We start from the raw sequence: 27,852 nt of genomic DNA, 5'->3' as shown, positions 1-27,852 counted from the left end.
GTGTCTGGATATCAGCATCTGGAGATCCCTGATACAGAGTATTAGAGCAGAATAATACAAAACGTAATATCTTTTTGCATTAATGCAGCCATCCTTACCTCCTTCTTGCAATGCAGGAAGGTGTGATACTTGTAGTGGTGGAGAGAATGATACAGACTGTATATCCGGCAAGTCTCAATAGAAAGCTTCATATCCTGGGAACAGGGAACAGAAAAACATTTTCTTCTTTCAATCTTAGTGAAAAATCAACGCCAATGTTCAAAGCAACACTAATGACAAAACATTATGAAGAACAGCCAGGTAACAAATTATGAATTTCTTTACACTCAACCTCCACAGTTCTGACAAGACCTCTTTATTTATCATCTGGTTTTAGATGTATTGCTTGGTTTCAAGCCATGAAAGGTATGACGAACATCCGCTGCATCATATTTGATCATTTAATGGCATAAATAATGAGCGTTTTAGGAAATCCACTTTTGTCTCATCTAGCTCCTCATTTAGCTCAATGGTGTTGGATCTCCAATGCTACCTGAAGGACACAGTGGGTTTGTAATACACCTGCATACACCAGCAAGACCTGGTCAGAATATTTCTGTGAACTACTGTTAAGTCAGACGGACCTACAAGCAACAGAAGGATACAAGTCTGTGTTATAGTGAAATATCCGCTCACCACCTCCATGTGCTCATAATCCCTGGCTGTATATGGACCAGTGGCTATGACCATTTCATTACAAATCGTATTACATATTGTTTTCCAGGGGCTAAGAGTGAACTTTAATGCGCAAAACAAACAAGTAGTATATTTCCATTTTCCATTTTCCTTCCTAATTGAGGTTATGAAGATCACAGAGATCCCAGTGACATAGCCTGTATGAGATAAGCTGGCACACGGGCTACACCACTACTGCTGATTTTCCGCATGACATACCCCAAGGACCCTGTGAGTCATTACGTACGGAGCATGCCTCCTTTTTGCAACTACTCTTCTGACGTCTAGACTCCCTTCGTGGACAGTACCGTGACCTCTGAGGACCTCTTAATTAAACATTAAATCTCCTTTGCCAACATTATTGCTCACCTGCAGTTTAGGAATACTCCTCTTAACCCGGTTGAGGGTCTTACGGTTGTAACCTTCCCCACCAAGGTGAACTTTGACAGCTCCAGAGTCCAAAGGGTCTGCTGTCAATTTGGGGAATATATGTAAAGCCTCCTGGACGGTGGAAAACAGAACGCAGTGGAAGACATTAGACACCGCTCAAGCTGCATCTGTATTAAGGTATTTGTTGTAAACCATCATTAGCAGACAGGCAATGAGGAGGACGTGAAGGTTTACCTGGTGCTGAGCGCTCATGTTGACTCTCCTCAGCAACCTCTTCTTCTGTTCACTGAGCAGGCTGTCAATCTTCCTCATGGGCGGGAGGTACAGCTCATCTGAGGAGATAAAGGAACCATAACGCTCGTTTCAATCTTTCGATGTAATCACCGCCGCTGCGATTTTCACAACAGGCGCGTGAATTATGTCGAGTCGTTTCACTGGTGGTTTTCCATCACACTGTGCGCAGGGGTGAATGGGTGTCGAGCTGTCGGGGGAGGGAGCTCAAGACTGCACTATAAGTGATTGATAGGTTGTGTCACAAGAGCGACTGGCTGAGTTTAGCGGTTCGGGTTTGACGTTGATGCTTTGACTTTTCTTTTGAACTACTGCTCATCTCTGGTTACAGTTTGTACAGTGTTGTCCTGAAATGAGTGCCTTTGTTCTTAAGATGTACAGAAGGTGTAGAAGTGGTTGTTTTGTTTCCTAAAACTAAAGGCTCTTGGATTTCCTGTTGAACTGAACTTCATACGCAACACTGCTCTCCTGACGTTTAGATGGTTTGTGCAGTGGACAAACTTCTAATGTTTGATAAAGATCCTCCTAAAAAAAAGGTCACACACTCTAATATTTCATTGGACCACCTTTAGCTTTGATTACAGCACACATTCTCTGTGACATTGCTTCGATAAGCTTCTGCAATGTTATAAGATTTATTTCCATCCAGTGATGCATTAATTTTTCACCAAGATCTTGTATTGATGATGGGAGAGTCTGACCACTGCGCAAAGCCTTCTCCAGCACATCCCAAAGATTCTCAATGGGGTTAAGGTCTGGACTCTGTGGTGGCCAATCCATGTGTGAACATGATGTCTCATGCTCCCTGAACCACTCTTTCACAATCTGAGCCCCATGAATCCTGACATTGTCATCTTGGAATATGCCCGTGAACATCAGGGAAGAAAAAATCCATTGATGGAATAACCTGGTCATTCAGTATATTCAGGTAGTCAGCTGACCTCATTCTTTGGGCAACATAATGTTGCTGAACCTAGACCTGAGCAACTACAGCAACCCCAGATCATAGCACTGCCCACACAGGCTTGTACAGTAGACACTAGGCATGATGGGTGCATCACTTCATCTGCCTCTCTTCTTACCCTGATGCGATGGTTCCCCACTATCCTTCCAGTTTTTAATAATGCGTTGGAGGTCTTAGCCCAGTTTTAGTAGTTTCTACAATCTCCTTAGATGTTTTCTCTGCTTGATGCATGACAAACAGACTAACATCTTTTCCACGACCACAGGATGTGTCTTTAGACATGGTTGTTTAAGAAATGAGAAGCTACTCATTGCATCAGTTGGGGTTAAATAACTTGTTGCCATGCAGTAATTATCCAATAGGAGGCTCCTATCTATTTGCTTAGTTAAATCCAGGTGGCGACTTTTTTTTTGGCCAGGCAGTGTATGTAGCATAAGCGTTGATATATCAGAGGACCTAAGTATGCACTCATAGAGCTGGAGTTACATCCAGTAACTACTATCTATCTCATTCATGAAACACAATTACGTTGATCGAAACAGGCTCAACTGTTTCTATCTCAGGGGTTTTCTTTGGTCCTTTAAAAAAATCTTTGTGAAAAGAACTCAAGTGGAAACTCATAAGACCTTTAGTGCCATTATGAGGCCTCCTAGTGGTAAGATAAGAACTTTTTTTTATACAGACTTGCACCAGAGTATAGCTTGATTTAAATTATACAGATACGGGATATTCCTATTGCTTGTTAATTGTGAATACTTGGTCAAATAGTGTGTATTTAGTGAAATCCCTGGCCTATAGCTAAGTCCAACATATTGATCACTGTAAAATTATTTAATAAGTTCTGTTGAACAATAATAATATTCACCAGAATTGTGTTTTGTTACTTTACTGAGCGCAAAGGACTTTTGAGAAAGCTGCTAACCACATTTTTACAGTTTATGGTGATGACACAGCTTGGTTGAGAGGCGACGCAACCCTGCTGGAGGTGCATATGATCGCACCCCAGCATGTGATGGCATGGTTACTATCTGCCAAGAGTAGCTTCAGCTCCTCGGCCACTCGCTGTACGCCACGAGGAGCTACAACGGCAATCTATCACACTGAACCAAAATTATTTGTCCAGTATTGTGACCTAACCTTTACAAACCAGTCTGCACTTACAATGTGGCTGCTGTTGCCATGCAACAACATCGGGGCAATGGTTGAAAATCAATCCCCCAGAATTTATTTCCCCCGTGACTCATTAATTGTACCAGATTTAAGAGTCTAAGACAGTTTTAATACGGAGGTGTATCGGGATTGATTCCCTTTTGGAGCCAGCCTCAAGTGGTCATTCGAGGAACTGCAGTTTTCTTTAAAATCTTCGCGTTAGCTTCATTTTTTCAGTCCAAGACGTTGCCAGAGACAACTCCAAAGAGCATTTTTTTAGCCACGTAGTTTCTACCCCATTTCCACAGGTAGATTTCTCCGTGAATTTTGATCAGCCTTAATGGCGTTGCTCCATCTGTGCGCTCACCGTCTGTGTCCTCCAGGGCCTGGATCATATCGGGGTCGAGCGCTGTGCTGACCAGCATCTCCACGTAGCTTCTGAACATCTCCCTCATGGCCCGGCTGTTAACTCCACCCCGCAAAGGCCCTGAAACACAAAGAAGCTGAAATCAGGGCCCCCGGACACAACAAGACACCGTCTTATAAATATGTCATGACGCAGACATCAGCTAACCTTCATCATCGCTGGGCGGTGAGGAGTCAGACTCGGAGGAGGAGGACGGCACCTCCTTCAGCCACTTCTTCCTCTTCTTTGGTGGAGGCTCGGCCTTGTCTTTTGACGTCTTGGCTCTGGACTGACACTCCATCTTCTTCTCTCCTCCTCTCTTGTCTTGCAGCCTTGCAAACTCCACAGTGCCGTCCCTCCTCTCTCGCTCCGCTCTCTCCCTTTTTTCCCTCTCGAGATCTCGTTGTTTCTCCTTCTCCTTGTCCCTCTCTCTTCTCTCCTTCTCTTTCTGCTCCCTCTCTTTCTCGCTCTCCTTCTGCTTCTCTCTCCGGTCCCTCTCCTGTTTCTCCTTTTCTCTCTTTTCTCTTCTCTCTCTTTCTTGTTTCTCTCTCTCCAGACCCTCTCTTTCAATCTGTTCCCTCTGTTTCTCCTTTTCTTTTTGCTCCCTCTCCTGTTTCTCCTTTTCTTTTTGCTCCTTCTCCTGTTTCTCCCTTTCCTTTTGCTCCCTCTCTTTCCTCTCCCTCTCCTTCTCTCTTTGCTCTCTCTCCTGTCGTTCCCTCTCTTTCCACTCTCTAACCTGTCTCTCCCTCTCTTTCCATTCTCTTTCCTGTTTCTCCCTCTCTCTCTGCTCTCTGTTCCTCCTCTCCCTCTCCTTCATCTCCCTCTCCTTTTGCTCCCGCTCATATTCCCTCCTCTCCCAGTCCTTTTGCTCCTTTTCTCTCTTCTCCCTCTCTTTCTGCTGCTCCTCCCGCCTTTCACTCTCCTTCTCCCATTCAATTTCTTTCTCCTTTTCTCTACGCTCCCTCTCCTTTCGTTCTCTTTCTGCCTTTTCTCTCTCTTCCTTATCTTTCTTGTCCCTCTCTTTCTGCTCCCTCTCCTGTTTCTCCTTCTCTTTTTGCTCCCTCTCCTCTTTCCTCTCTCTTTCCTTATGTTCTTTTTCTACCTTCTCCCGGTGTTCCCTCTCTCTTAGCTCTTTCTCCCTCTGCTCCTTCAGCTCCCTCCCTTTTTCCCTGTCGTCTCTCTCCATTCGAGGTTGGCTTTGATTGTGAATGGTGGGCAGCTGTTTAGGTAGTGACTGTCGCCTGTAAATCAGTAAATTAAAAAGACAGAAATACACGAAATTAGTAAATCTGCTGTGTCTTAGGCTGTGTTCAGACATGGCTATTTGAAAGCGAGAGAACAGGTGGCTCTTTCGTGACATGAAAATGTGGGAGATGATACAAATTTTGGAACAAGCTGTAAAGTCTGAAAGCACACGTGAATTTATTACTTATTTATTGATCTCCGCACTGCAAAAACTTTAGGTTGTAAACTCTGGAAGCATTCTTACTTTTCAGAGGATTATTTATAATAGTGGTTGTTTTTATTTTCAGAATTTTTTTTACAACCTGGACCTTATTTCTGGCATATAATACGATCGCTTACTCACCCATATAACTTTGATGTAATTTTTAGTCCTTCAGAAGATATTTAGATTTCTGCGGAGCACTGCGTCTATCCATATAGTAGGAGTGACTGGGGCACCGAAACGCAGCCTCTAAATGGGGTCTGTAGATTGACCTACTAACTTCTGACCTGGATGATGTCATCTCTGAGTGCCACTTGTTTACCTGTAATTTGCTACCGCTAGTTTTTTGCAACATGGCTGAATATTTTTCTGATTCTGAGGTTGTGGACTACGACTTTGTTTATGATGGACGTCCTTACTGTTTTGAGCCAGAATATATGGATGAGGAGCTCGTTGAAAGGAGGATGCGGAGGCAGAGAGAGGAACAGCTGGCCAAAGAACAACAAACCGCTGCACGTCCGCAAATAGAATAGTTAGTAGGTCAATCTACAGAACCCAGATGACGATAACAGGTAACTCCGGACTCAACGGGGAATAGCACTAGCGTATCATAACAAAATATTGGTAAAATGAACTAGTTTCGCGGCAGATAATGCGTTATTTAGAGGCTGCGTTTCGGTGCCCCAGTCACTCCCACTATATGGATATACGCTGCGCTCTGCTGGAGCTAAATATGTTCTAAAGGACAAAAAATGACACCAAAGTTATATGGGTGAGTAAACGATCATATTTTATGCCAGAAATAAGGTCCAGGTTGTAAAAAACGGTAGTTCCCCTTTAATGTGACCCAGGATACACTATGTGTTCACACTACTAAAGGAATGAATCCTACACCACCCCCAATGGGAGGTAACTGGATCTCCGTGTTTATGTTGGCCAGTTGCAATCAGATTGCTCATATTGGATAGTAATGTAAGGTCTGAACACGGCTAGATATATATTTGAAATTCATCCACAATCAGTTGGCAAAAATAAGTATTTGAACAAAATTCTCATTGACTTTGGTCCAGATATTTAAATGTAACACTTTCCAATCATATCAGTTCATCTTTATGCCCTTTTCTTGTTTCTCAATCTAAAAACACTCATAAGATTTGCACATTTCTCCCTCGAAGACATGACCAAGCTTCCTATAAATACTCTAAATATAAATATTTTATCACACTTTTACGAAGCAGAATAAGAAACCAAATAGTTAGATTTCCTGCATCTATCATATTGCCAATATGCATCAATGAATGTCAACTTCTAGAGGGTTTAAAGCTGTAAATCCTTCTCCAGTCAGATATTTTATATATGTATTCATAACCTTATGTAACTCATCAGATCTTTCCTGTATTACCTTACGTACGGACGAACATCTGAGCAACAAACCAAATAAGATTCTTTCTCCTAACTTTAGGACACCCCTTACCTCAAAGTGAGGCCGGCTCTGTGCCATGGCTTTCGGGAACACACTCTGACGTAATCCTTTTTGTTGACGTTCTCCAAGAACTTCACGTATAACCGCTGGTAGCGCATTTTGGCATCGCCAAAGTAGCCAAGATACTGCGGAAAGACGTGTAAAAAATAAAAGAATATTAGGATAAATGTAATAGTACAGATGTTAAAAGTTTTTTTTAAATGTCCCAATGTATCTCAAGTAAGTTTGTATTGACTGAACTTGTGGAGATCCTGCATTTAACATCTGGAAAACTCACATTACTGGTTGCACAGAACTGCCGTTGACCATCTTTGATCTCTGGGCTGAATTTTTGGAGCAAAGCTTTCTGCACCCTCCAGATGGGTGGGGGCTCTCGGCCTGTTTGTAACGCCATCTAGTGACACAGACAAACACAGTGTATAAAACTTCTGATGAGGTTTTTTTGTCACTATACTTCATCCTCAGAGTTGTGAAGGAAGTCACCTTAAGAGTCCCGATGTCCTCAGTTCGGACCACGAACTCGTCCCGTTCGCGGAAGATTCCCTCGCCTCCGCTCTCACTGTCCTCCTCTTCGCTCTCCCCAGCGATGGCAGCGTCGGCCTGTTTCTTTGCCAGGTGGAGGGAGGTAAGGCGCTGGGAGGCTGGGGCCTCTTCTGGAGTTGGGGGCGAAGGCGGCGGGGAGGATGATGATGAGGGTGAGGAAGAGGAGGGGGAAGAGGGGGAAGGCTGACCGGCTTCAGGTTCCTGGTCCTGATCAGAGGACGACGGGGGAGGCGTGGTGGACGGAGGAGGGATCGACTGGGTTAGCGGGAGGTTGGAGAGGGGTGATGAGGAGATGGCAGGAGGAGAGGTGGAGGGAGGTGGGGAGGTGCCGGCTGTTGGAGGCTGTTGATAGGAGCACTGCTGCTGCTGCTGCTGCTGCTGCTCGGAAAGAGGATAAGGTGAACTCGCTTCTTCCTCATCCTGCTGGACCGGGAGCGGGGAGGGTACGGAGAAAGACAGGGGAGGAAGGGGCGAGGGTGAGGAGTAGGTGGGTGGTGACGGCGAGATGGACGGCGAGGGGGACGGAGGTTCAGGAGCGAGCGCGGGTCCTGAGGGAGAATCTGGAAAACAGGGTGGTAAATGAGAAAGTTACCCTGTAGCACCTGAAAGCTTTTAAATTGACATGAAATGAATTTGAAATGAAAGAGAAGCTTCGGGGCGGAAACCAAGAGAACACGGTGGTAATTGTGAACTGAGTTGTAGGTTCAGATGTCGTGTGATCAAAGCGCATCGTGCAGTTTTAACTTTATTCCTAAATTATAAGTTGAAAATAGACACATTCAGACTATTTTCTGAGTGCAAATAAGAAGAAGATGAGTGAGAAATGTAACTTGGGTAAAGAGAAAATCTAAATAGAAAACATCTCTTATCATTTGTGACCACCTGTTAGTGCATGGCTTAGGTTTAATAGTGACATTATGACAAGTGAATGAAACCTGGGGGACTCTATTTGTTGATGAAGGCCACGAGATGCAGGTGAAATCCTTCAGAAAAGTCAATGAATGAATTGTGTGGGAAGATTATTTTGTCCCTTTTATTTCCAAGAAGAATGAATTTGACTTGACACGTCGTGTAAGAGAAAAATAAAGAAACAAATTCGTTACCTTCAACTTTAGGAACCTCCAAAATCTGCAGTTCAGACATCTTTTCCTCTTCCTGCTCCTCCTGCTCCTCCTCCTCCTCCTGCTGCTGCTGCTCCTCCATTGCTCCCTGCTGCACAGTTGACGGATCTCTCATTATTTCGTCATAGCTTGCTGCCTGTTCCCCTCTCTCTTCCTCATCCTCGTCATCCCCCTCTTCCCCTTGCTCGCACTCTTTCTCCTCTGCTTTTTCCGTATTTGACTGCGGCGAGGCCAGCTTTTGTTCCTCCTCCTCGTCCGGCGTGTGGTGCTGAGCGTATGTGAGCGCCTCCTCTTTTCTGTCCTCTATGGTGGGGATGAGGGGAGGCATGGCAGGGAGAGGCGGGCTGAGCGACGGCTCCTGCGGCGTGGGAGGGGACAGGGCCGGCTGGGCCTTGACCATTGCAGAAGCCATTGCGGCAGCCAGGGAGTGCGGGGTGTCATAGAGGGCAGAGATGGCGGAGGAGATGCTCTTCTGCAGGTCCTGGTTCTTGCTCACCGAGTCCTCCTCGTCAGAGGAGAAGGAGGGCAACGTCTCCAGGTTTCTTTTTAGCTCCTCATCCAGAGGCTTGCAGGGACTCGGGCAGTTGCTGAGGGCCAGGTCTGTCCCCTCACCCTGGCCTCCGTCACTGAATGTCCCCTGCTGTGGAGGAGTTGGTGGTAGGGAAGAAGTAGGCGGCGATAACGGCCTGATCCCTCCCTTTAGAGAGGAGCAGGGGTTAAGGGGTTCTTGCTCGCCTCCATCAAGGTCGGAGTGTTTTTTGCCTGTCTTCAGGAAATCCAAAAAAGAGGCCATGAAGCCAGGTTTGAAGTCAAAGGCCTTCTCATCAGTCTGCAGAAAAAAGCAGAACCTCATCACTGACGGTCTCACATTCACTCAACGACACTTTAAAGTAGCATTAAGTAGAATTATTACCACGGCTGTTTCCGTAACTCCAACACCTTATAAAGTTATGGTGAACATGTTAGCAAACAGTTGCCAGTGGACACAAAAGCATGAATGAATGAATGATGAGTAAGTCCAATACTCCCTCTTCTTTTAGCTCTGGTTTTGAAAACAGATGTTAAAAGCTGAAACAAAAGGAAAAAAGGGTCGATGAGAAGAAGTGAGACAGTAAGGCTGCAGATGGTAAAACCAAAAATAAGGAGCTGGAGGACGCTCACGTGTCCCACAAAGGTGAGGGGAACGGCGGAGGTGCCAATGATTTTGCCAATGATTCGGTTCGTCAATGCAAGAAACACACACAAAATAGACATGTATAACGATTTGTGCAGCTGTGAATGTTCTCAGCCACCCAGGTCACGGTATGTCTCAAAATAAAACGAAGGTAAAAACGAAGACATTTGGACTTGTTGAGTTTTCTTTTGTTCTGTTTATTACCCCTCTCTGAACAGGAGAAGTGGACTGAGGCATTATTTATCACAAATTTACAACAGAGTCAAACAATGTGTGTTGTGGGGTTTCTGGCCATTAATGGGTCACTAGAGTACCGCTAATTGGGGAGAAAAACATGATTCAAATAGATTCCTCCAATTACAGGTAAGTACCTTGTTATTAAAGACCCCAGACAAGTGAGTTTCAAGTGGGCACCAATTACAAATGTTACCAATAAAAACCTAAACCCTCCACCAGTCATTTAGAAGTGAAGTAGTCCGGATGTCTTTGTTTCACCTTCGTTTTTTGGATATAACATGACCTGCGTGACTGAGAACGTTAACAGACTTGAAGTTGCACAAATCAATGGTTGAGCAATTTTAAATTACAAACATTTCTTCCTGCTTCTCCTAGAAACTAAAGCTCTGGAATCTTGAAGTGAGACAGGTTGCTCCACATTTGTAAAAGTGCTTATAATAAACACATTTAAATGAATTGACAAAACCCCATAAATACTCAATTTAGGACATTTCTTCCACCGTTGCCTCACAGGAAGATGGTTCTGGATACAAGGGGCTGAGGCATTTCAGTGTGGGTTTTTTTTAATACGATCGATGGGAAAGTTATCCTCGGCTGTGAATGGCTGCCTGACTCTATGTGTCAGTGAATGACTGGCAGCCTGTCCAGGTTGTACTCTGCCTCTCAGCAAGTGTCAACTAAACAAGCTCCAGGTCCTTGTGGCTGTGTGAGAGATAAGCAGGTAGAGCTGATGAATAATACATTTACTTTTCCGTGGGATCTCCACTAGCAACATGTGACACGTGCGATCGACAATATTCATTCATTCATTCATTCATTCATTCATTTTCTGTAACCGCTTGTCCTCTGGAGGGACGCTGGGGGGCTGGAGCCTGGAGCAAGAGGTGAGGTACACCCTGGACAGGTCTCCAGTCTATCGCAGGGCTAACACGGAGAGACAGACAACCATTCACACTCACATGCACACCTACAGCCAATTTAGAATCAATTTAGAATCAATTAACCTAATTGGTACCCACGATATCGACAATATGAAAATATACAAACATTAGAAAATAAAAAAAAAAGCTATTGGGCAAACATTTTTCTTTTTGATTTCCTAAATTCAACTCTAAGCAATCCTCTAAACACAGATTAGACGCCAAGCTATAAGCAATAAAGCTTCACAGACAGCAGGGGGCAGCAAGGGTCCTGTGCTGTAAAACGCAGTAACTGTGGCAACAGCTGCCCTGGTAACAGGCATCTCTCTCCTCTCTCTTTTGTCAGTCAGAAAGAGCTGGCTGTCAGTCAACTATAACCACCTCTCCAAAGCACAAACCTCAAAATCAGGACTGAAAATAAAACATTCCCGTTGTTCTTTTACCACAGCCGACGCCGGTAAATAATTTCTCACATTTAGGTTTCAACAAATACCTGGACAGAATGCCACCTCCTCACACAGGTATTGGCTATGTGCCTATAGGCACCTGAGGCGTGAATAAGGTAGAGAATGTCCTCTCTCAACCACAGGCTTGAGTTTGAATAGATGAGGTATGAATTATATATGAAGCTCCTGGCTTTGCTAATTTTTGCAGAGGGTGTAAAGCCACTTACTGAACTGGAGAGTTTCTGCATAGCAGCCCAGGATTCAGGATTCAGTGGGTCGTCAATTTCTTTCTTCCATTCGTCCTCCATCATCTGCGGTAACGTCAGAGAAAATTGCTTTTAAAAATATGTTTAGCGAAGTATAAGTCAAACCCTTTATGAAGATTGTAAAGTTTCAAATTTCTTTAAATTAACAGGAATATTATGTAATCCGTCTCAAAATATTCACTGTTATCAGTCATCGTGAAGATTTTATCCTGCGGGTTTGCATCTACATGATATGTAAAGGTAATACAAAGAATAAAACATAAACACACTTGTTTATTAGGGGTGTGTGTGTGTGCCTGATAACTACAATGAGTGCACCTAAGTGTGTCAGTGAGAACATTGCAGGAACAGCAGTCTGCACATTGTGTCTTGGAGGAAAAAGTAATGACAGGAATTTCGTGTTTACTGTCGTTGCAAATCATTGGAAGTCCAAAGCTGAAATGACGTAATTAGATGAGGTAATTTTTTACACTGTCTCACGGGTCATTACCCTTCACTTGGTTTTTGAATAAATTTAAGCCATCACGCGCAGATTCTCTGCATCCCTTCATGCCAACAACAGCTACATTCATCCCGACACTGAGGCGTAAGTGACATGAGTGAGAGTGAAGCCAACAGACATGCGAATACATTTCTTTACTAGAATCAATAAAAGAACAGCGATACATAATTATATCTTAGCCTCCCATTACTGCTCGTCCATCTATTTCCTGCAACGACTTATGCTACAGAGGGTGCAGCTGACTCTGTTGGTATGTAGCAAGAGGTGGGGCACACCTCTACACAGGTCACCAGTCCAATTACTGGGCGTTCACGTCTTTGGATTTTGGGGGGAAGAAACATGCAAAATCCGCACACAGTAAGTTCCCAGCCTGCCACAGGTTCAAACCCAGAACCCAGAACCCAGGTCACTTGGTGTGAGGTGACAGTACAAACCACTGTACCACCGTTCCGTCACAGATTCCTACTCCCTACTTATCCCTAAAGCTGCAACCCTAGCCCTGTCAAGAAAAAACTTTGTTCGCAACATCGTGCTCGGTGGCATTATGACCACCTTCCTAATATTGTGTAGGTCTTCCTTGAACGTCCAAAACAGTTGTGACTCATCAGAGAATGGACATGGTCCTTCTGAGGGTGTCCTGTGGTGTCTGGCAACAGAATGTTGTTAGTGGAGGGCCTTTGGGTCCAATGGGTTGAGGGGAGGGGCCTCTGTGGATCATCCCACAGATACTTGATCAGTTTGGGATCTAGTGAATGTGGAGGCCAGGTCAACACCTTGTGCTCTTCTTCATGTTCCTAAAATGTTTTTGTGTGTGTTCCTGTGTCAGGCTGCATCCTTTGTCATTGCTATGAGGTGGGGGTGCCTGGTCTGGTCTGGTCTAGGTGGGTGGCACATGAATGCCAGGTCCAAAAGTTTCCCAGCAGAACACTGAATTGTCACAAGATGGTCAGTGTTATTTACTTCTCCTGTCAGTGGTCATAATGTTATGCCTGATCGGTGTATATAGTAGATACATATCAACCTTCCATAACTTATAAACTCTTCAATCCTTCCCACTGAAATAATATCAACGAAGTTACAGAAGGCGAAAGTGTTGCCAGTACACCTAAGGAATACACAGAACTGGACAGTCACCTGACAACCCTCAATGTAAACTGTCAGCTAAAGCAGAAACTAAACTGTCATAGCATTAAATCATCTAGGACTCAAAAAAACTATCCTGACAGGTGCTTCAACTGTCTGCTTCTTACCTCTCCAACTCTCTGCTGATGTTTCATCATCTTGTCTTGCGTCATGTTCAGCTCATTTCTGTTGATGTCCATGGTGGTGCTGGGACCAGGACTTAGGCCCAGGGACGGCGCTGACCCAACTGATCCATCAGACAGAACTGGTTCACTGCTGGACAGTGAGTCTGTCCTCAACAATGACTCAGATGGCGGCATGCTGGAAATGGGCAGTTTGATCTGAGACAGACAGGGTGGATGGACAGAGATTCAGCATGACAGAGCAAATTCAATATATGTTTTTTTTTAATTATCAAACTAAAATGATTAACTATTGATTGCAGCATCCTTCTGTTAGTGTCATTCGGTGCCAGTAATGCAGCATCCTCTTCTCTGCTTCCTGTATTAAGAAGACTTTTCCTGAAAAACTAATTCACCAGAACCTCTTTCTCTAATTGGCTGGACATTAGCGAATCTCTGAAATGAATAACTGAACTTTGAAAACATGCAAAGAAAACATGTGAGAAAGAGGACAGTGCATTTTTTCCAAGACTGAAAGACGAATGAATTTTAGTTTTCTGAAACACTCGAACAAAAAATGAAGACTGAATGATTCGAAACTAAATAGTGAGCACCTATGAGTCCATTTCCATTGTGACAATCAATTAAACCTGCTAACACCTGTAGACAAACATGGAGATATTACAATCTGAGGTCTGCTAACTGTGTTGTGGAGCTTCAGTTGGTAAATACAGAAAAATATTAACTGTAGTTTAACTGTAGTTTATCTAATAGGTAAACCTTATTTTACTACTACTTGATGTTAGGGTGAACTCTGTTTAAGTCTAGCATGTAAAAGTTTAGGTAACAAATTCTATATAAATCTAAAACTTGCAGCTATTTATTAATTTCACATTACCCCATTCATACCTTCTAGGAGTGACTATGATTCTTGATATCTACAACTCAAGGTTATCTCTTATTTTACCTTGATAGGTCTGATTGGATCTTGCTGCAGCTGCTGGGCTGGCTGCTGCTGTTGTTGATGGTGCTGTTGGTGGTGAGAACAGGAAAGCTGCTGCTGCTGCTGATGGTGATGCAGGTTGGGCTGTTGTTGCTGCTGGTGTGGTGCTTGGTGGAGGTCTACCTGTTGGCTGTGATGCTGCTGTTGGTTGCACTGTTGCTGTCGATGTTGTTGTTGTTGTTGATGATAGGGAAGGCTTTGTGCTTTATTTATATCTCGATGGGTTTCCACAAGCCCTTCCTCCCTTCTGCCTCGCCCTCGAGCTCGGCCACGCCCCCTTTTAGGTTCTCCAGCCCCTGTTCCCATCAACCCCCTGCAGTAAGGAGGCTCTGGAAGAGGACGTATACGTGGTCTACCTCGTGGGCGAGGAGGCCCTTCGCGTTTTGGTTTAGTTGGTTTCCTGCCTCTTTTCTTAGGGCCCTCTGGTGTGAGGAGTTGTGGAGGCTGTCCAAGGGTTGAGTAGTTGGAGGGGTGGCAGAAGTCCACGTCACCCATCAGTGGAATGAGCCCACTTACCCCTGATGCCCCGGGAGCCTTCCTACAACTAGACACCAAGTCAGGCAACAGGTCAGGAAGGCGCCGATTGTTGAGGCGAATATCCGCTGGAACGTTAGCTTTATCCTCATCATCCTCAAATTCATATTCTTGCGCATAGTTTTTCTTCGTTTGAGGTTGTGGCTCACGCCGCTGCTTGAGCAAGTGGAACGAGCTGGTCTTCAGCAGCTTCTTGGGTCGAGACGAACAGAAGATAGGTGAGGTCAGACCAGTATTGTTGGAACTTCCACCCATTCCCACAGCTCCCATCATCTTGTTGACTGAGCCATCCCCTGGAGCTGCTGAACTCAATCCCATAGTAGGAGTCTGGGACTGGATGAGGCCAAGCTGGTCAGTGTTCACAGTGGAGGGAAGCTCGTGGTTCTTCAAAGAGTCAAGGTCTAAGTGAAGATTGCCATTTCCTGTTCCTGGAAGGCTGTGGCAGTATTGTCCATAGCCTTGATCACTGTGATGACCAACCATATCATAGCCATCACCGGCACCACTTGTTTTTAAGGCCTCCATACCGTCTTGACCGTGGCCCTGGCTAAGGCTGTCTTGAGCTGCTTGTCCTGCTCCAGAATCCCCAGCACAGCTTGACTTGTAATCAGCTGAACAAAACATGTCCTCCATCTCAGGGAAGAAAGAGCGATCTTCATCTTGTAAGAGAGAGTCTGGGAAACAGATAGATGTTAGAGGCCCAAACCGCTGCTGCTGTTGCTGAGCTTGATTCTGTCCAACTTTATCCGTTGAACTCAAAGTGTCAAATTGGTGTTGCTTCAGCTGGTCTAATTGGGAGTGTGACAGTTGTGTTTCAGGCTCTCTTTGTTGGGGTTGCTGCTGTTGTTGGGGAGTACCCATATTTGCTGCCATCCGGTGGGAGTGTGGCTGAGATAACTGAGCATGTGACAGCTGATGGTGGGAGTGCGCTTGCTGTTGGTGGAGACTGTGAGTATGGGCATGGGCTTGAGACTGGTTGAGGTGGTGGAGGTGTGAAGGGGTGGACAATCCCAAATCTGGTTCAGTGAGGAAGTCATGGAGATCTGATGCTGTTTGTTGGGCATGGTGGTGGGGTGTAAGTCTGTGCTGCTGTCTATGCCTGTCTCCACCACCTCCCTCACCTCTAGCAACAGCCACCCCCCCATTTCTGTCCAGAGCTCCTCCATTGTCTCTGCTGTTGGCCTGGGAAAGAGACTGATCTAGCATGTCTAATGGGGACATTGAGTTCTGACTGGCTCGGGTTTGATCTCGGGACTGGGCCCCAAGGCTGTAGTGAGTATCTATACCCTGGGTCTGAAGCTGAAGCTGCAACTGTGAAGACTGGTTCTGTGGATGTGATTCTACACCCGCAGGCCCTACTCCTCCAGCTGAACCCATCATGGCCTGCTGGCTCAATGGATGCTGCTGTTGTTGCTGCTGTTGCTGTGGAGGGCCTTGCTGGGGATCCATCTTGGTGCGTGTGGTATGAGAAAGAACAGAGGGCAGCATATGAGTTTGTTGGGGAGGATCTGGTGATGAATCCATCATAGAGAGCGGGACCTGGCTTTGTCGGGCCTGCTGCACATCTGGTGTGTTGCACATGTAGACACTGTCATTTGCATCTGAAGGTTTCTTCAGGTCCAAGTGAGAGTGGTTATGCGCATGAGAGCTGGGATGGTTAAGCTGAGAGTGCTGAGAGTGCTGTGTATGTTGAGTGTGTCGAGGGTGCTGGGAGATTTGGGAGTGCTGAGTGTGTTGCTGGGAGTGTGAGGACACATGTGAGGTGTGAAGGGGATGTTGGGAGTGTGGGTGCTGTGTGTAGGGGTCACCTCTTCCATACTGGACCACGGAACCCAGGGACTCATGCTGTTGTTGATGTGAGTGGGTACTATGGGGATGAGAAAGAGAATCAGTGACCCCTTGTACTGGTCCAGCACTGGGTTTTGATAGTGTCAGCTCTGACTTGGTCTGCTGTTTCTTCTGTGGTATTTCTAATTGTCTGTTCAAGCCACTTGCTGTATCACTTGCTGTTCCAGGACCTGTAGTGCTGGTGGTGTTACTGGTACGAATGACACTCTGAAGGTGGTAGCGCTCTTCTGAGAGCTTATTAATATCATAGGCCACACCTTTGCCGTCCCCATCCCTAGCTTGAGAGAGTGGCTGGGGGAGTTGCTGACGATGCGGGTGATGCTGGGAAGGATGGGGAGTTGAGCTCTGAGCATGTAGTAAATGGTGGATGAGGAAGTCATCATCATCCTCTTCCTCATCTTGGGATTGCTCAACTCCTAGCATGTTTGTCACTGTTTTTGGCTTGGGTGGTGTTGAGTGGTAGGACTGGCTCTGAGCTTGTCGTGTGTCAGGGAAACCTTGTGGTGAGGACATAAAAGGAGGAGACAAGATGGAGGACAGGTATTTTGAGCCTCCGGGGGACTGTGCAGGACGAGCTGCAGCAGGAGAATGCAATCCAGGGCGATTGATAGTAGAATTGACAGAGGGTGACGTACTAGACTCAGGCAGGTGGTAAGAGCTGCTGCCTCCATTGCCCATACCAACACTCCCACTCCCTGATCCTGCAGATCCTACTCCACTGCCAAGTGCAGCCGCTCCTGATATGGGTCCACTCCCTGTTGACCCACTCCCATACCCTAAGGAAGGACTGCCTGATCTTCTATGAGAAGCTGAGTTGAAACTGGAGTCCTCATAGACTATCTCTGCAGAGAAGGAACGTCCTCCAGGGCCTATACCAGTGAAGCCTTTTCCCCCAGTGCCCCCTGGTACAGAACTCAAATCCTGGGCATGAGGTGAGCTGAAGCCTCCATAAGACGGGGCCATGTGTGCAGATGGAGGCTGGTTGGGAGAGTAGGACTGGGCATGTTGTTGAGGAGGAGTCTGGTCTGGCAGGCTTGTGCTGGATTTGGCCACAGATTGAGAGCCATAGGGGGATAGGCATTGCTTGCCTGCTGGCTGCTGAACAAGGGTGGAGGATACCACAGGTAGAGGAGGTGGTGCCGGTGCTGACTGAGGAGGGGGCTGTTGACGAGAGGGAGCGGACAAGGAGCTGGCACTTGTCTTGGAGCTAGAAGAGGATGAAGAAGAGGCGGAGGAGGCTGATGGTGGAGTATGTGGGTTACGGGAAGAGGATGATGCAGAGCCTGAAGAGGAGTATCCACTAGTGGAGCTGGAACTCTTGGCTCCCTTAGTGGCAGATGACAGGGAAGCTGAAGTGCTAGAGGATGAGGATGTGTAAGGAGTTTGGATGATAGGATATGTCTGGGACTCCATCCGTGGTGAGGGTTTGGGGTCAGAAGATGGGCTCTGTTCCCCTAGAGGACTGCAGGACATACCAGGATGCCGATGGTGGCCAACTATCTGCTGGTAACCAGATGACCCACCACAGCTGGCATATTGCTGTAGGGTTGTCGACTGGGCTGGGGATGAACGTTGATAATGCTTGATCACACTGTCCTGCCGGGATACTGCCCTTTCTGGAGTAGGCTGAGGCTGCGGGGGTGCTGCAGGCGGCAGGGCTGGTGTGGGAGAGAACATGGAGGCATTATATAGCTGAGAGGACTGGTTGTGGAGCTGAGAGGACAACAGGTTGAACTGGGGTGGGGGTAGGTGGCAACTGGAGGAGGAGGAAGAGGCTTGGGTCTGAGGAGGGGTTGGGGGTTCCTGGGAACCCCGGTAGGTGGCACTCTGGGAAGACAGCAGGCGATCAAAGCCCAAGCTGGACTGGGAGGGTGTTTTGATGTGCAGCAGGGGATCATGGGGCGAAAGCAAACCATTAGAGGTTGGGCTAAATGTAGGCACGTCCTGAAGGGACAGTGAGGGAGTGAAAGATCGTCCAGAAAAGGAACCAGGATGCTGATATGCAGAAAGGGCTGATGAGGAAGGGAAGGAGCCAGAACCAGGAAGTGGCCCTGAAATAAAGAGCTCCGCTGGGGCCGGTGTATGCATTGCTACAGGACAAAACATTACAAAGATAGTGTTGGTCACTGCAAGTCACTATTGACATTCAATATATTACCAAGTTTTCACATTAAATTTCCACCTTTTCTATGCCATTGCAAGCCATTGTGAAAATTCAATTATTGTTATTCAGTAATAAGAACTAAAGCCAATTGTTTTTTTTTTTCTAGTGTCGCATTCACATCACAGGCTGACACTCACCAGTCTGCCAAGAGGGAGTGCGAAACTGAGAGAGGAGGGAGGAAGCAGAGGGTGTTGGCTGTGGACCCCGGGACTCCAGAGCTGAAATCAGATTCATGACAGAGGGGTCGGGACCTGAGGGGCTGGCATGGTGGAGGCTGGCATCAAACAGCCCCGACAGGCCTGGCAACAAACCACAACCTTCACTTAATTAATACAAATTATATCACAGATCCTATAATCATCATAAAAAAACTAATTAGTAAAAATGCATTCTCGTCAAACTTTCTATTTTTGTTGCGCGTTTGTTGTAGCGTATAAGACAGGAACAAATTCTAAGTAGCAATTACTTTGGTGATCACTGCTTTGCAAAATAAAAATGAACAGCATTACACAGATGAGCTGCCATAATTGTTTGGCACCATGCATGGTGCTACGCATTTACAACCTGCCTCTCTGCTCCATCCAGAAAATAATACAATTTCAATGTCATGGTCTTTATTTGGCAAACTATACTTGTGTGATTGGCACAGCTGTTTAAAAAGAGGTAGAACTAAAGAAATATGAACCAATACATGGCTTTACACAGTCTTAATCAGTACATAGCAACACTGATATCTCACTTACAGAAAAGGTACAAATACAGAAGTGTCATAGATGCTATGCATTTCATAATGGGAGACTGTGAATCATTAAAAGGCTAAAATCCCATGTTGATAGGACTAAAACACCATAACGCATTCAATATAAACATCTCTGCCCAATAACATTCAAGGCAAATTTCAAGTTCTGTCAATTCAGTAGTTAGTGTTCTGCTGTTATGAAACCTGCCTGACCTCAATGCCTGCATGTTATGAGGAAAGTCAAATAACATATTGAAAAACAATGGAATACACTTTCTAAATCCAAGTGCTGGCAGTATCTTATTAGTATTTGATTCATATGGCAAAATTAGACTGTAAATCGTGGGCTGTAGTTATGAGGTGCCTAAGAGTCATCAGAAGTACAGTAATAATCAATACAAATCTCGCACCGAGCCTTTGGCATGAAAGAAAAAAGCAGAAACAGTCTCTCTGTATTTCAGTCATGCCTAGTCAGAAGATATAACGGTTATCCAATCTATTGTGAAAAAATAAAAAAATAAAACATCTTATATAAACCACACAGCCTCTGTTCATTCCCCAGAGACAGCAGCCTTTCTAATGAGAAAAGAAAACTTTACCTTCAGACAAACTGGCAGCAACAAACATTATATTATCCAAGTCTTACACCAACCTGAACAGTCTTCCAATAGGAAATATTGCAACACTTACTGTTATTTTCCTGAATTTATACATGTTGCATTTCCAAAAGATTTGAATATTGATATGAATTATCAAATGGTCAATGTCCAAATACAGAAAATAGAAGGAAAACAATATTTATAATATAAGGGTTGTATTTCTACAAACCAAAACCTTACCAAGCGTGCGTCCAGGAGCACCCCAGGCTCCGCTCTGTCTTGAGCTTCCTGGGTGGTGGTTGGTTGCATAGCCTTGGAGGGGGTGAGGGGTGCCGTAGGCTTGCCGGTGGAGCAGTTCCGAGTCTGGGTGGGATGACCTGGAGCTCCCATACATGAGGCTGAGGAAAAAAATGTTTATACGGTTTGAATTTCATAGACACTATTACACACAGATACAGTAGTCTGCTGTCTTCTACTGGTCAAATCATTACGATGAAGAACATTTCCTACCAGGATGTGTTTGTCATTTTTAAAAAGTTTAAGCATGTTGTTTGAGTTGTATACTGCTGTATGGCTCAGAATGCTGGCGAGTGCTTGAGAGCAACATGAGAAAGATCAACGCATTCCACAATGGGTGTTTCCGGAAAATGTGGCATTTTTTGCCCAGAAAAGATCTCCAATGAAGACCTGTACCAAAAGACAAACTGTCGCAATGTGGTGCTAGAAATTAAACATCGACATGTCCTCCGAATGTATTCCCAAAGTCTGAGATTGACCACACCTGGAAAGAGGAAACAAGGGAGGCCAAAAACCACCTGGCGGAAAACTGTGACCTCAGAACTGAAGACGACAAACCTATCGTGGGGCGAGGCACAGCATGCTGCACAGGATAGGACCAAATGGAAGCAGATAGTCGCAGCCTTATGTTCCACAGGAACGAAGAGGATTAACTAACTTAACTGACTTTGGTTTTATACATCAGTCAGCCGTAACATTATAACCACCTGTCTAATATTGTGTAGATTCATCTTTTGCAGCCCTGACCCATTAATGCATGGACTCCACTAGGCGTCTGAATGTGTGCTTTGGGATCTGGCACCAATAACCGCAGATTATTTAAGCCATGAACGTTGATGTCAGGTGAGGCCTCCGTGGATTGGACTTGTTTGCACAGCGCATCCCACAGACGCTAGACTGGATTCTGATCTGGAGACTCTGGAAGTCAAGTCAACACCTTGAACTCGCTGTTTTGTTGTGTTCCTCAAACGATTCCTGAATCATTTTCGCTTTTCATATCATGCTTAAAAGAGGCCGTTGCCGTCAGGGAATACCGTTTCCAAAAAAGGGTGTACATGGTCTGCAAGAATGCTTAGAATCTGACCCTTGTCAAACTCGTTCAAATCCTTCTACTTGCCAATTTTTCCTGCTTCTAACAAATCAATTCACTTGTCACCTAATATATCCATAATCAGTGTTATGTCAGTGGTTATAATTTTATGGCTAATTACTTGTTAACACCATCAGCTTCCCTTTCTAGGTCAAATTTCAACTGGAGTTTTCAGGAAATTGCTTTTAAAGAAACATGGTTTGCTTCAGCTCAGCCAAGTTTAAAGAATATTCAGTGAAGGCAGACAGTGTTCAACAAAAAAGACGTCCAATTTAGCAGAATCAGGTCTGGACACTGTCCCCAGTTTCTATTTCACACACGTGCCGCAGACAACAGGCGACAGTCCACGTCAGATGTGAGATATTCCATTTGGTCTAGGCGTGGGGTGGCGCTTGGGAAGTGTGTGCAGGAGGCAGGACATGACGCACACGAGCATGCACAGTCACTCCCTCACTGCGAGTTCTCCAGACAATAACCTGCTCTATTCAGAGATAGGCTCGATCAAACATTGCACAGACTTTGTACGAAGGATCTGGCTGGGTAAATCCATATAATGCCTGGTCCAACTGCTTTCATGTTAACACACGGCTCCTAATGTCTAGCAAACTTCACGGCTACAGTGCATGCGAAGAAGTAGGGAAGTAGTGATGCACTCTCCCAGGGAGGATTTGCTCTCTCATTAATATTGCTTGCAAGGACTTGATTTGCTCTCCTTACTCCGATGGAGCCATTATTTATTAAATGTATAATGCAAAGTGAGTTTAACTGTCCTGTCGAGTAAATGTGCAATAGCTGGTACCAGGGTTTAAAATAATAATAATAAAGAATTACATAAAACTACCAACAAAGATGTGATACAGATGCTGAGGGAAGGAAAAGCACCCATCCACAGATTTCCATTCTGGTCAAGGGATTCAAACCACCAACACTTTGGTCCCAAGCCGACTGTCTCTTTATTATATCACAATGAAAAATAAAACTGCACAAAAAATAAGAGAAGATATCACAATATAGAATAAACCTAGCTATCTGAACAGAACACAGCAGATCAAAGCAAAGCCTTTCCGTAGCACCAAGACAACCATTAAGGCTTCAATCAAGAGTTCATTAAAATCAAAATTTGTCACTTTACATGTATTTTTGTCACATGTTAAAAATACTTTTCAGTTCACTGAAGACAAATGATATGGATTATTTTCTGTGTCAAGGGAAAAGCTAAGCAACCAGACGGAAAAAAAAATAATGGACGAGTATGCCACACTTCTGGTTGCGGCACTTATTTTTTTAAAGGTCTGTGTACCGTAGCACCAATGCAGCACCAACACAGAACCAACACAGTACCAAGCTGGAACTTTAAGCCATCAACCAGAAGGTCACTCACACCAAAGTCAAAGCCACACCTAAACCTTCTCAGTTTCAATCTGAGGAACTCCTCTCATTGCAGATGGAAAATCACTGGTAAGGAGCTAAACAAACCCTGACCATGGCACCCCTACAGACAGATAGAAAGCCAACACCGCACAGCCAACAGATCTGTCAGGACGGTGACCACTACGAAAGAACCGTACCGCACTGAACTGTAAAATCAAATGGAAATACAATGAAACATCTGGTATGTTTGTGAAGGTTCCCAGTCTTCCAGGACATGGTCCAAAAACAAGGTTAAAGCAAAAGCAACTGTACTTGTTGCTGGGTTTTCACCAATTAATCAAGAATCCTAAAAAAAAATGGTGGAGAGTTTGGGTTTTTTATTAGGAACATCGGTGGATGGTGTCCAATTGGAACTCACATGACAAGGCGAGTAATCTACAGGTGAGTATCTAGTCGCTAACAGACCCTAGTATACCAGAAGGCATCTTATTAGTGACCAGCCGCTCACAGCTCTGGTAGAGCAGTCCGTCCACAATTAAAGAGAAAGGGGAATATAGCAATCGTGACGGAATAGTGTCCAGGATTCCTCGCTCAGTCTGGGTCGACACCTCTAATGATGCTGCTCGTCTGATCAGAGACACCGAACTAGAGCAGATACTTCTAAAGGACGTTGTTAATTGGACAGTGATCTCACGATGTCTTTTTTTTTGTTCATGAAAAGCAATCAAGCATCTGTAATCCACTCATTACTGGGCCTCATCTCATCTCATGTTATCGAATGAAGGGTAAGAACAGTCTCTGATGCCAATCCCTTTACAGTGATACCCAAGAAACGTCAATGATGTACTAACGATAGTGGAACCATTCACCTAGGAAACACCAGATATGACTCTGAATACCCAATGTAAGGGGAACTAATTGTGAAATCAAGGCAGCTTTATATAAAATACACTATTATTCTTGTGCCATAAGAGATCATCCAATGCAGGTATGATCATACTGTCAAGAGGAATGAAAAAAATAATGGTGTTATAAAATCGGGCTGTACTGGATTTCCTTTTAAAGTCTCAAGAAGGAATTTGCACAGTCATTGAAGATGAGGACTTCAGGACAAAAAAAAAATAATAATATAGGAGCTTCTGGTTCAAATTTTGAATGTGTCTCATTTGCTTTAAGTATTGTGATTGCTTTGGAAGGTGAATTATTACTGTAAATACATTTTATACTTGGAAATTTGTCCCTTGGCTTCTAATCCAGCGCCATGCAGCACCCAGGGACTCAGGGATTCAAACCCGTGGCTCTCCAATACCACATCGTAAGCTGCCACTGATACCCCGTTCAGAGGTCGTCGCAGACAATCGGCTTGTCTGATGCGGTCAGACATCATTATCCAAACTTTAGTCCAAATAGGCTGCTGTGTTCCACTCTGACTCCGGGTAAACTCAATTTAACTTAACCAATAAAAAGAAAGCGCAGGTATTACTGTACAGCTACCGTACAGTGCTTATCGATTTCAGCTTTCTTTGAGTTGGTCTATTCTTTTGGTGTAATTTCCTCTTAAAGCTGCCACTCAAACCTCCAGGCCAGAAGAGTTTCTCATTGTCGGAGCTGTCTCTTTCTTTCAAATTGCCGATATGGAATTCCCTTCATTTGCCACTTCAATAGGTACACTCGTGAAAATGAATGCATTTTAATACTTCGTGAAGGTTATGGTATTCAGCATTACCGAGAGCTGTTGATTCAACTGTGTTTTCATTCTGGAGGCTGTGTATTTGTAGCACTGCTGGATTGTAATGTGCTGTAGCGCTTATTTTAGTATTATTTTGATATATTGGTCAGCGGGCTAGGCTAAATAACAGAAACACTTTACCCTTTAATTCAATATAGTTTAACAGCACCACAAACTACATCCTCCAAAATGATCCTCCAGCATATTAGCACCTTTCTTGCGCTGTTTCAACATAAACTGAACATTATAACAGTCATGAAGGATGACTTAGTGCAGGACTGTTATCAGAGAATGCGTTCATTTTCACAACTGTACCTAATGTTTTGGCAACTGAGTGCCGATAGTCCAAGCAGGAGAAATTCTATTATAATTATAAGAAACTGATTTTCATAACTAAAATTATCTGATCTTATGACATTCATCTGCTCCATGCTTGACAGGACACCTTATATTAGCTCATGCATATTTATGTTAATGGTTATAGTCTACAGTATTATTACAGTATTGACCCTTCATATTTTATTAAAAATTTCTATTTAATATAAAGCGCGTGCATAACGTTGTCTCCCCATTTTATTGTTGACAGCCGCTGCTGCAATCATGCAGTTTTCCTCCAGCACAATATTTTATCTCATTTCTGTTTTAATTTTATCCTTAAACGGGCATAGCGCAGCGCATTAATGTGCATTTACGGTCATTTATCAAGAACAAACTCACGCTTAATTGTCCCCCAGAATAAAGCATTTTTTTTCTGGTTTTTACGGCAGAACAAAGGAAAAGCCAGTGCAGAATGTGCATATTTTCACAAAGTATTTGCTCATTTGCGGGGACGGAAATAACTGTTGCAGTGGCTGCCGCTGGTGATTTGGTGACAGAATACCTGAAGCGAATCTAGCAGTCACTTCATAACAGAGGATATCAATTAAGTTTACTGCAGCCTGAGCAGGGTGAGGCATCCGTGTACTACTGAAAGCAAGGACATGCACATTTTAACTACAGCACCAGAGCAGAAACGGATGGATGGGGCAGTAAAAAAACCTTTACTATCACTATATCTACATATTTTAAGGAAAAGAAATGCCATTTGTGGCTGTGGTATTTATGAGTCTGCCTTCAATAGGGAAATAAATAATACATTTTATGTTTTTTTTTACATAAATAAATGTATTTTATTTTTGCGCTTTCTATTAAAGAAATAAATTGCCTTAAAATATATATAAATATATACAGTATAAGCATGCACCACTCCTCGTAGAGAGAAGAGAGCACTGAGGTTGCAGAGAGGGAATCCATGGAGTCTGACGGAAGACTGATGTGGTTGTCAAGGCGACCGCTAACGTGGAGAGAAGCTAACGGGGGCTAGCTAACTTTAGCATGACCAGAGGCCGCACTTTCATTGTGACACACAACAACAACACGGACGCGTAACATAAAAAAATAAAAATATAAAAATAAAAAGCCACCCCCTTACTTTACCCCGTATTAATTAGCAGCAGTTTTAATACTCACAGAGCGGGACTTTTAAGTTTTTTAGGACGGCGTTACGTGTCTCTTCTTCGTGTGGGTAATTGCTAGCTTGCTGTTTAACAACACAGCCCCAGCAGAGGATCCAGTTTGATGGGAACTGGCTGCAGCTGCATGCCGCTGGTGCGTTCACGGACACACTCGCACACGTACACATACACACGCTAGATAATTGCTCAAATGCAACCCTAAAAAAAAAAAAGGTGGCTAACGTTAAAACAGCAGCCTCTACTTACAGATTTCAGCTTTACGTTAATTACCTGACATTTAATTAGGTGACACTTGTCAGTCACGTGACATTATTGTAAAGTACTGTTTACTAATATGAATGTGGCCCCTTCACGGTGCGTTATTTTCTTGTTAAATTCAGCTGCTGTCACCGCAATTAGCCTGGCTAGGAGGAGGAGGGGGGGAATATATTTATTTAGTTTCACCACATATAAAAAAAAATGCACATTTGTCACATCTTTTTTTATTTATTTATTTTATTTCTCTTTGCAGTATAGATTGCGAGCTTTGATTTCTCTGCTCCAGCCAATTAGCAGCGTAGAGACCAACTGCGAGTGAGAGAGAGAGCTGTCACTGCATTTAAGTCAAAAGCGAGACAAAAGGTGCAGCGGAGACAATGCAGTGCAGATATTATCTTTCTTTTTCCCCTTTCTTTTCTTTTTTTTATTTATTTTTTTTTATTTCTCAAACAACACACTTCCAGCAACCCATCCCCCTTCGCTTCTCCCCTCTCCTCCTCCTCCTCTTCCTCCTCCGTCTCCGTATCACTATTAACCTTCCATCGCATTCCATGCATTTTAGTTAGAGACAGCCCCCTGCCTCCCCTCCCCTCCTCTCCCCTCTCCCCTCTCCCCTCCCCTCCCCTCCTCCGAATGACAATACGGCGGGCTGTACCTGAGCCTGGTGGCCGTGGAGCAGTACCGTATGCAGCCTGGCTGAATGCAGAGGCGCATTCAGGCACCGCTGTGTACCATGGCATTGTTAGAGCCACCACTTAAGCCCACTGGTGCACCCCATTAGAAGAAGCAGCATATAAGCTCCAACCCTTTGCTTCTTCACATTTTTTTTATTTATTTTTTTTTTATTTTTTTTTTAAAAGGCTTACCTTGCTTTGGTCGATCTGTCGTAACTCCATCCCGTCCCAGCCCCGAGATCTCCGAATCCTGCAGCGGGATAATTCCTCTCCATGAAAGAAAGGGCTGGGTGAAGATGGACAGATAGCGAGGGGGAGGGGAGGGAGGAATGTCTTCTCTCTTCTCAGCGCCCGATTCTGTTTATTTCTCTGCCCGACGAGCCTGTGGACTGGGAGGAATGGGGAGGAGAAGGAGTGAGAGGAGGAGGAGGAGGAGGAGGAGGGAGGATGAGGAGGGGTGGTGGTGGTGGTGGGGGTTTCACAGCAGCCAGGAGCACCTCCTCCTCCTCCTCCCTCCCTCCTCCTCCTCTCCCCATATATTTCACTGTCTATTGTCTCCCGTGTTAAGCTGATGGGCCGCAGAACAGATGCTCCGCGTTCTCCAGCAGCTTTAATAAGCGAAGCTGGATTCACGTTGATCCAGAGGAGACAGCTGCTGCTGCTGCTGCTGCTGCTGCTTCACCAACACCATCAGCTATTTTCGCTCATTTTGTTCACAAGACGCCATTTTTAAGA

The 27,852-nt window shown here is 44.7% G+C and overlaps 1 protein-coding gene across 1 annotated transcript in view; it reads right to left on the bottom strand.

The window, feature by feature from the left end:
* Positions 1–27,457, bottom strand: part of prr12b (proline rich 12b) — a 29,522-nt gene extending 2,065 nt beyond the window's left edge. The window contains exons 1-15 of the mRNA XM_084569939.1: positions 27,310–27,457; positions 20,425–20,582; positions 18,984–19,145; positions 14,265–18,772; positions 13,313–13,516; positions 11,513–11,596; positions 8,491–9,337; positions 7,328–7,947; positions 7,122–7,238; positions 6,836–6,969; positions 4,083–5,155; positions 3,876–3,995; positions 1,339–1,436; positions 1,084–1,215; positions 99–194 (exon numbers count right to left, since the gene is read on the bottom strand). Coding sequence (XP_084426065.1) covers positions 99–194; positions 1,084–1,215; positions 1,339–1,436; positions 3,876–3,995; positions 4,083–5,155; positions 6,836–6,969; positions 7,122–7,238; positions 7,328–7,947; positions 8,491–9,337; positions 11,513–11,596; positions 13,313–13,516; positions 14,265–18,772; positions 18,984–19,145; positions 20,425–20,582; positions 27,310–27,392 — 8,436 coding nt within the window. The 5' untranslated portion in view covers positions 27,393–27,457. The remainder of the gene's footprint in view (positions 1–98; positions 195–1,083; positions 1,216–1,338; positions 1,437–3,875; positions 3,996–4,082; positions 5,156–6,835; positions 6,970–7,121; positions 7,239–7,327; positions 7,948–8,490; positions 9,338–11,512; positions 11,597–13,312; positions 13,517–14,264; positions 18,773–18,983; positions 19,146–20,424; positions 20,583–27,309) is intronic.
* Between the last annotated feature and the right edge of the window lie 395 nt (positions 27,458–27,852).

Source organism: Chelon labrosus, assembly GCF_963514085.1.
Source record: "Chelon labrosus genome assembly, chromosome: 21".
Classification (NCBI taxonomy): domain Eukaryota; kingdom Metazoa; phylum Chordata; class Actinopteri; order Mugiliformes; family Mugilidae; genus Chelon; species Chelon labrosus.
The sequence above is the reverse complement of the archived record's forward strand: the minus strand, read 5'-3'. Positions and strand labels throughout refer to the sequence as shown.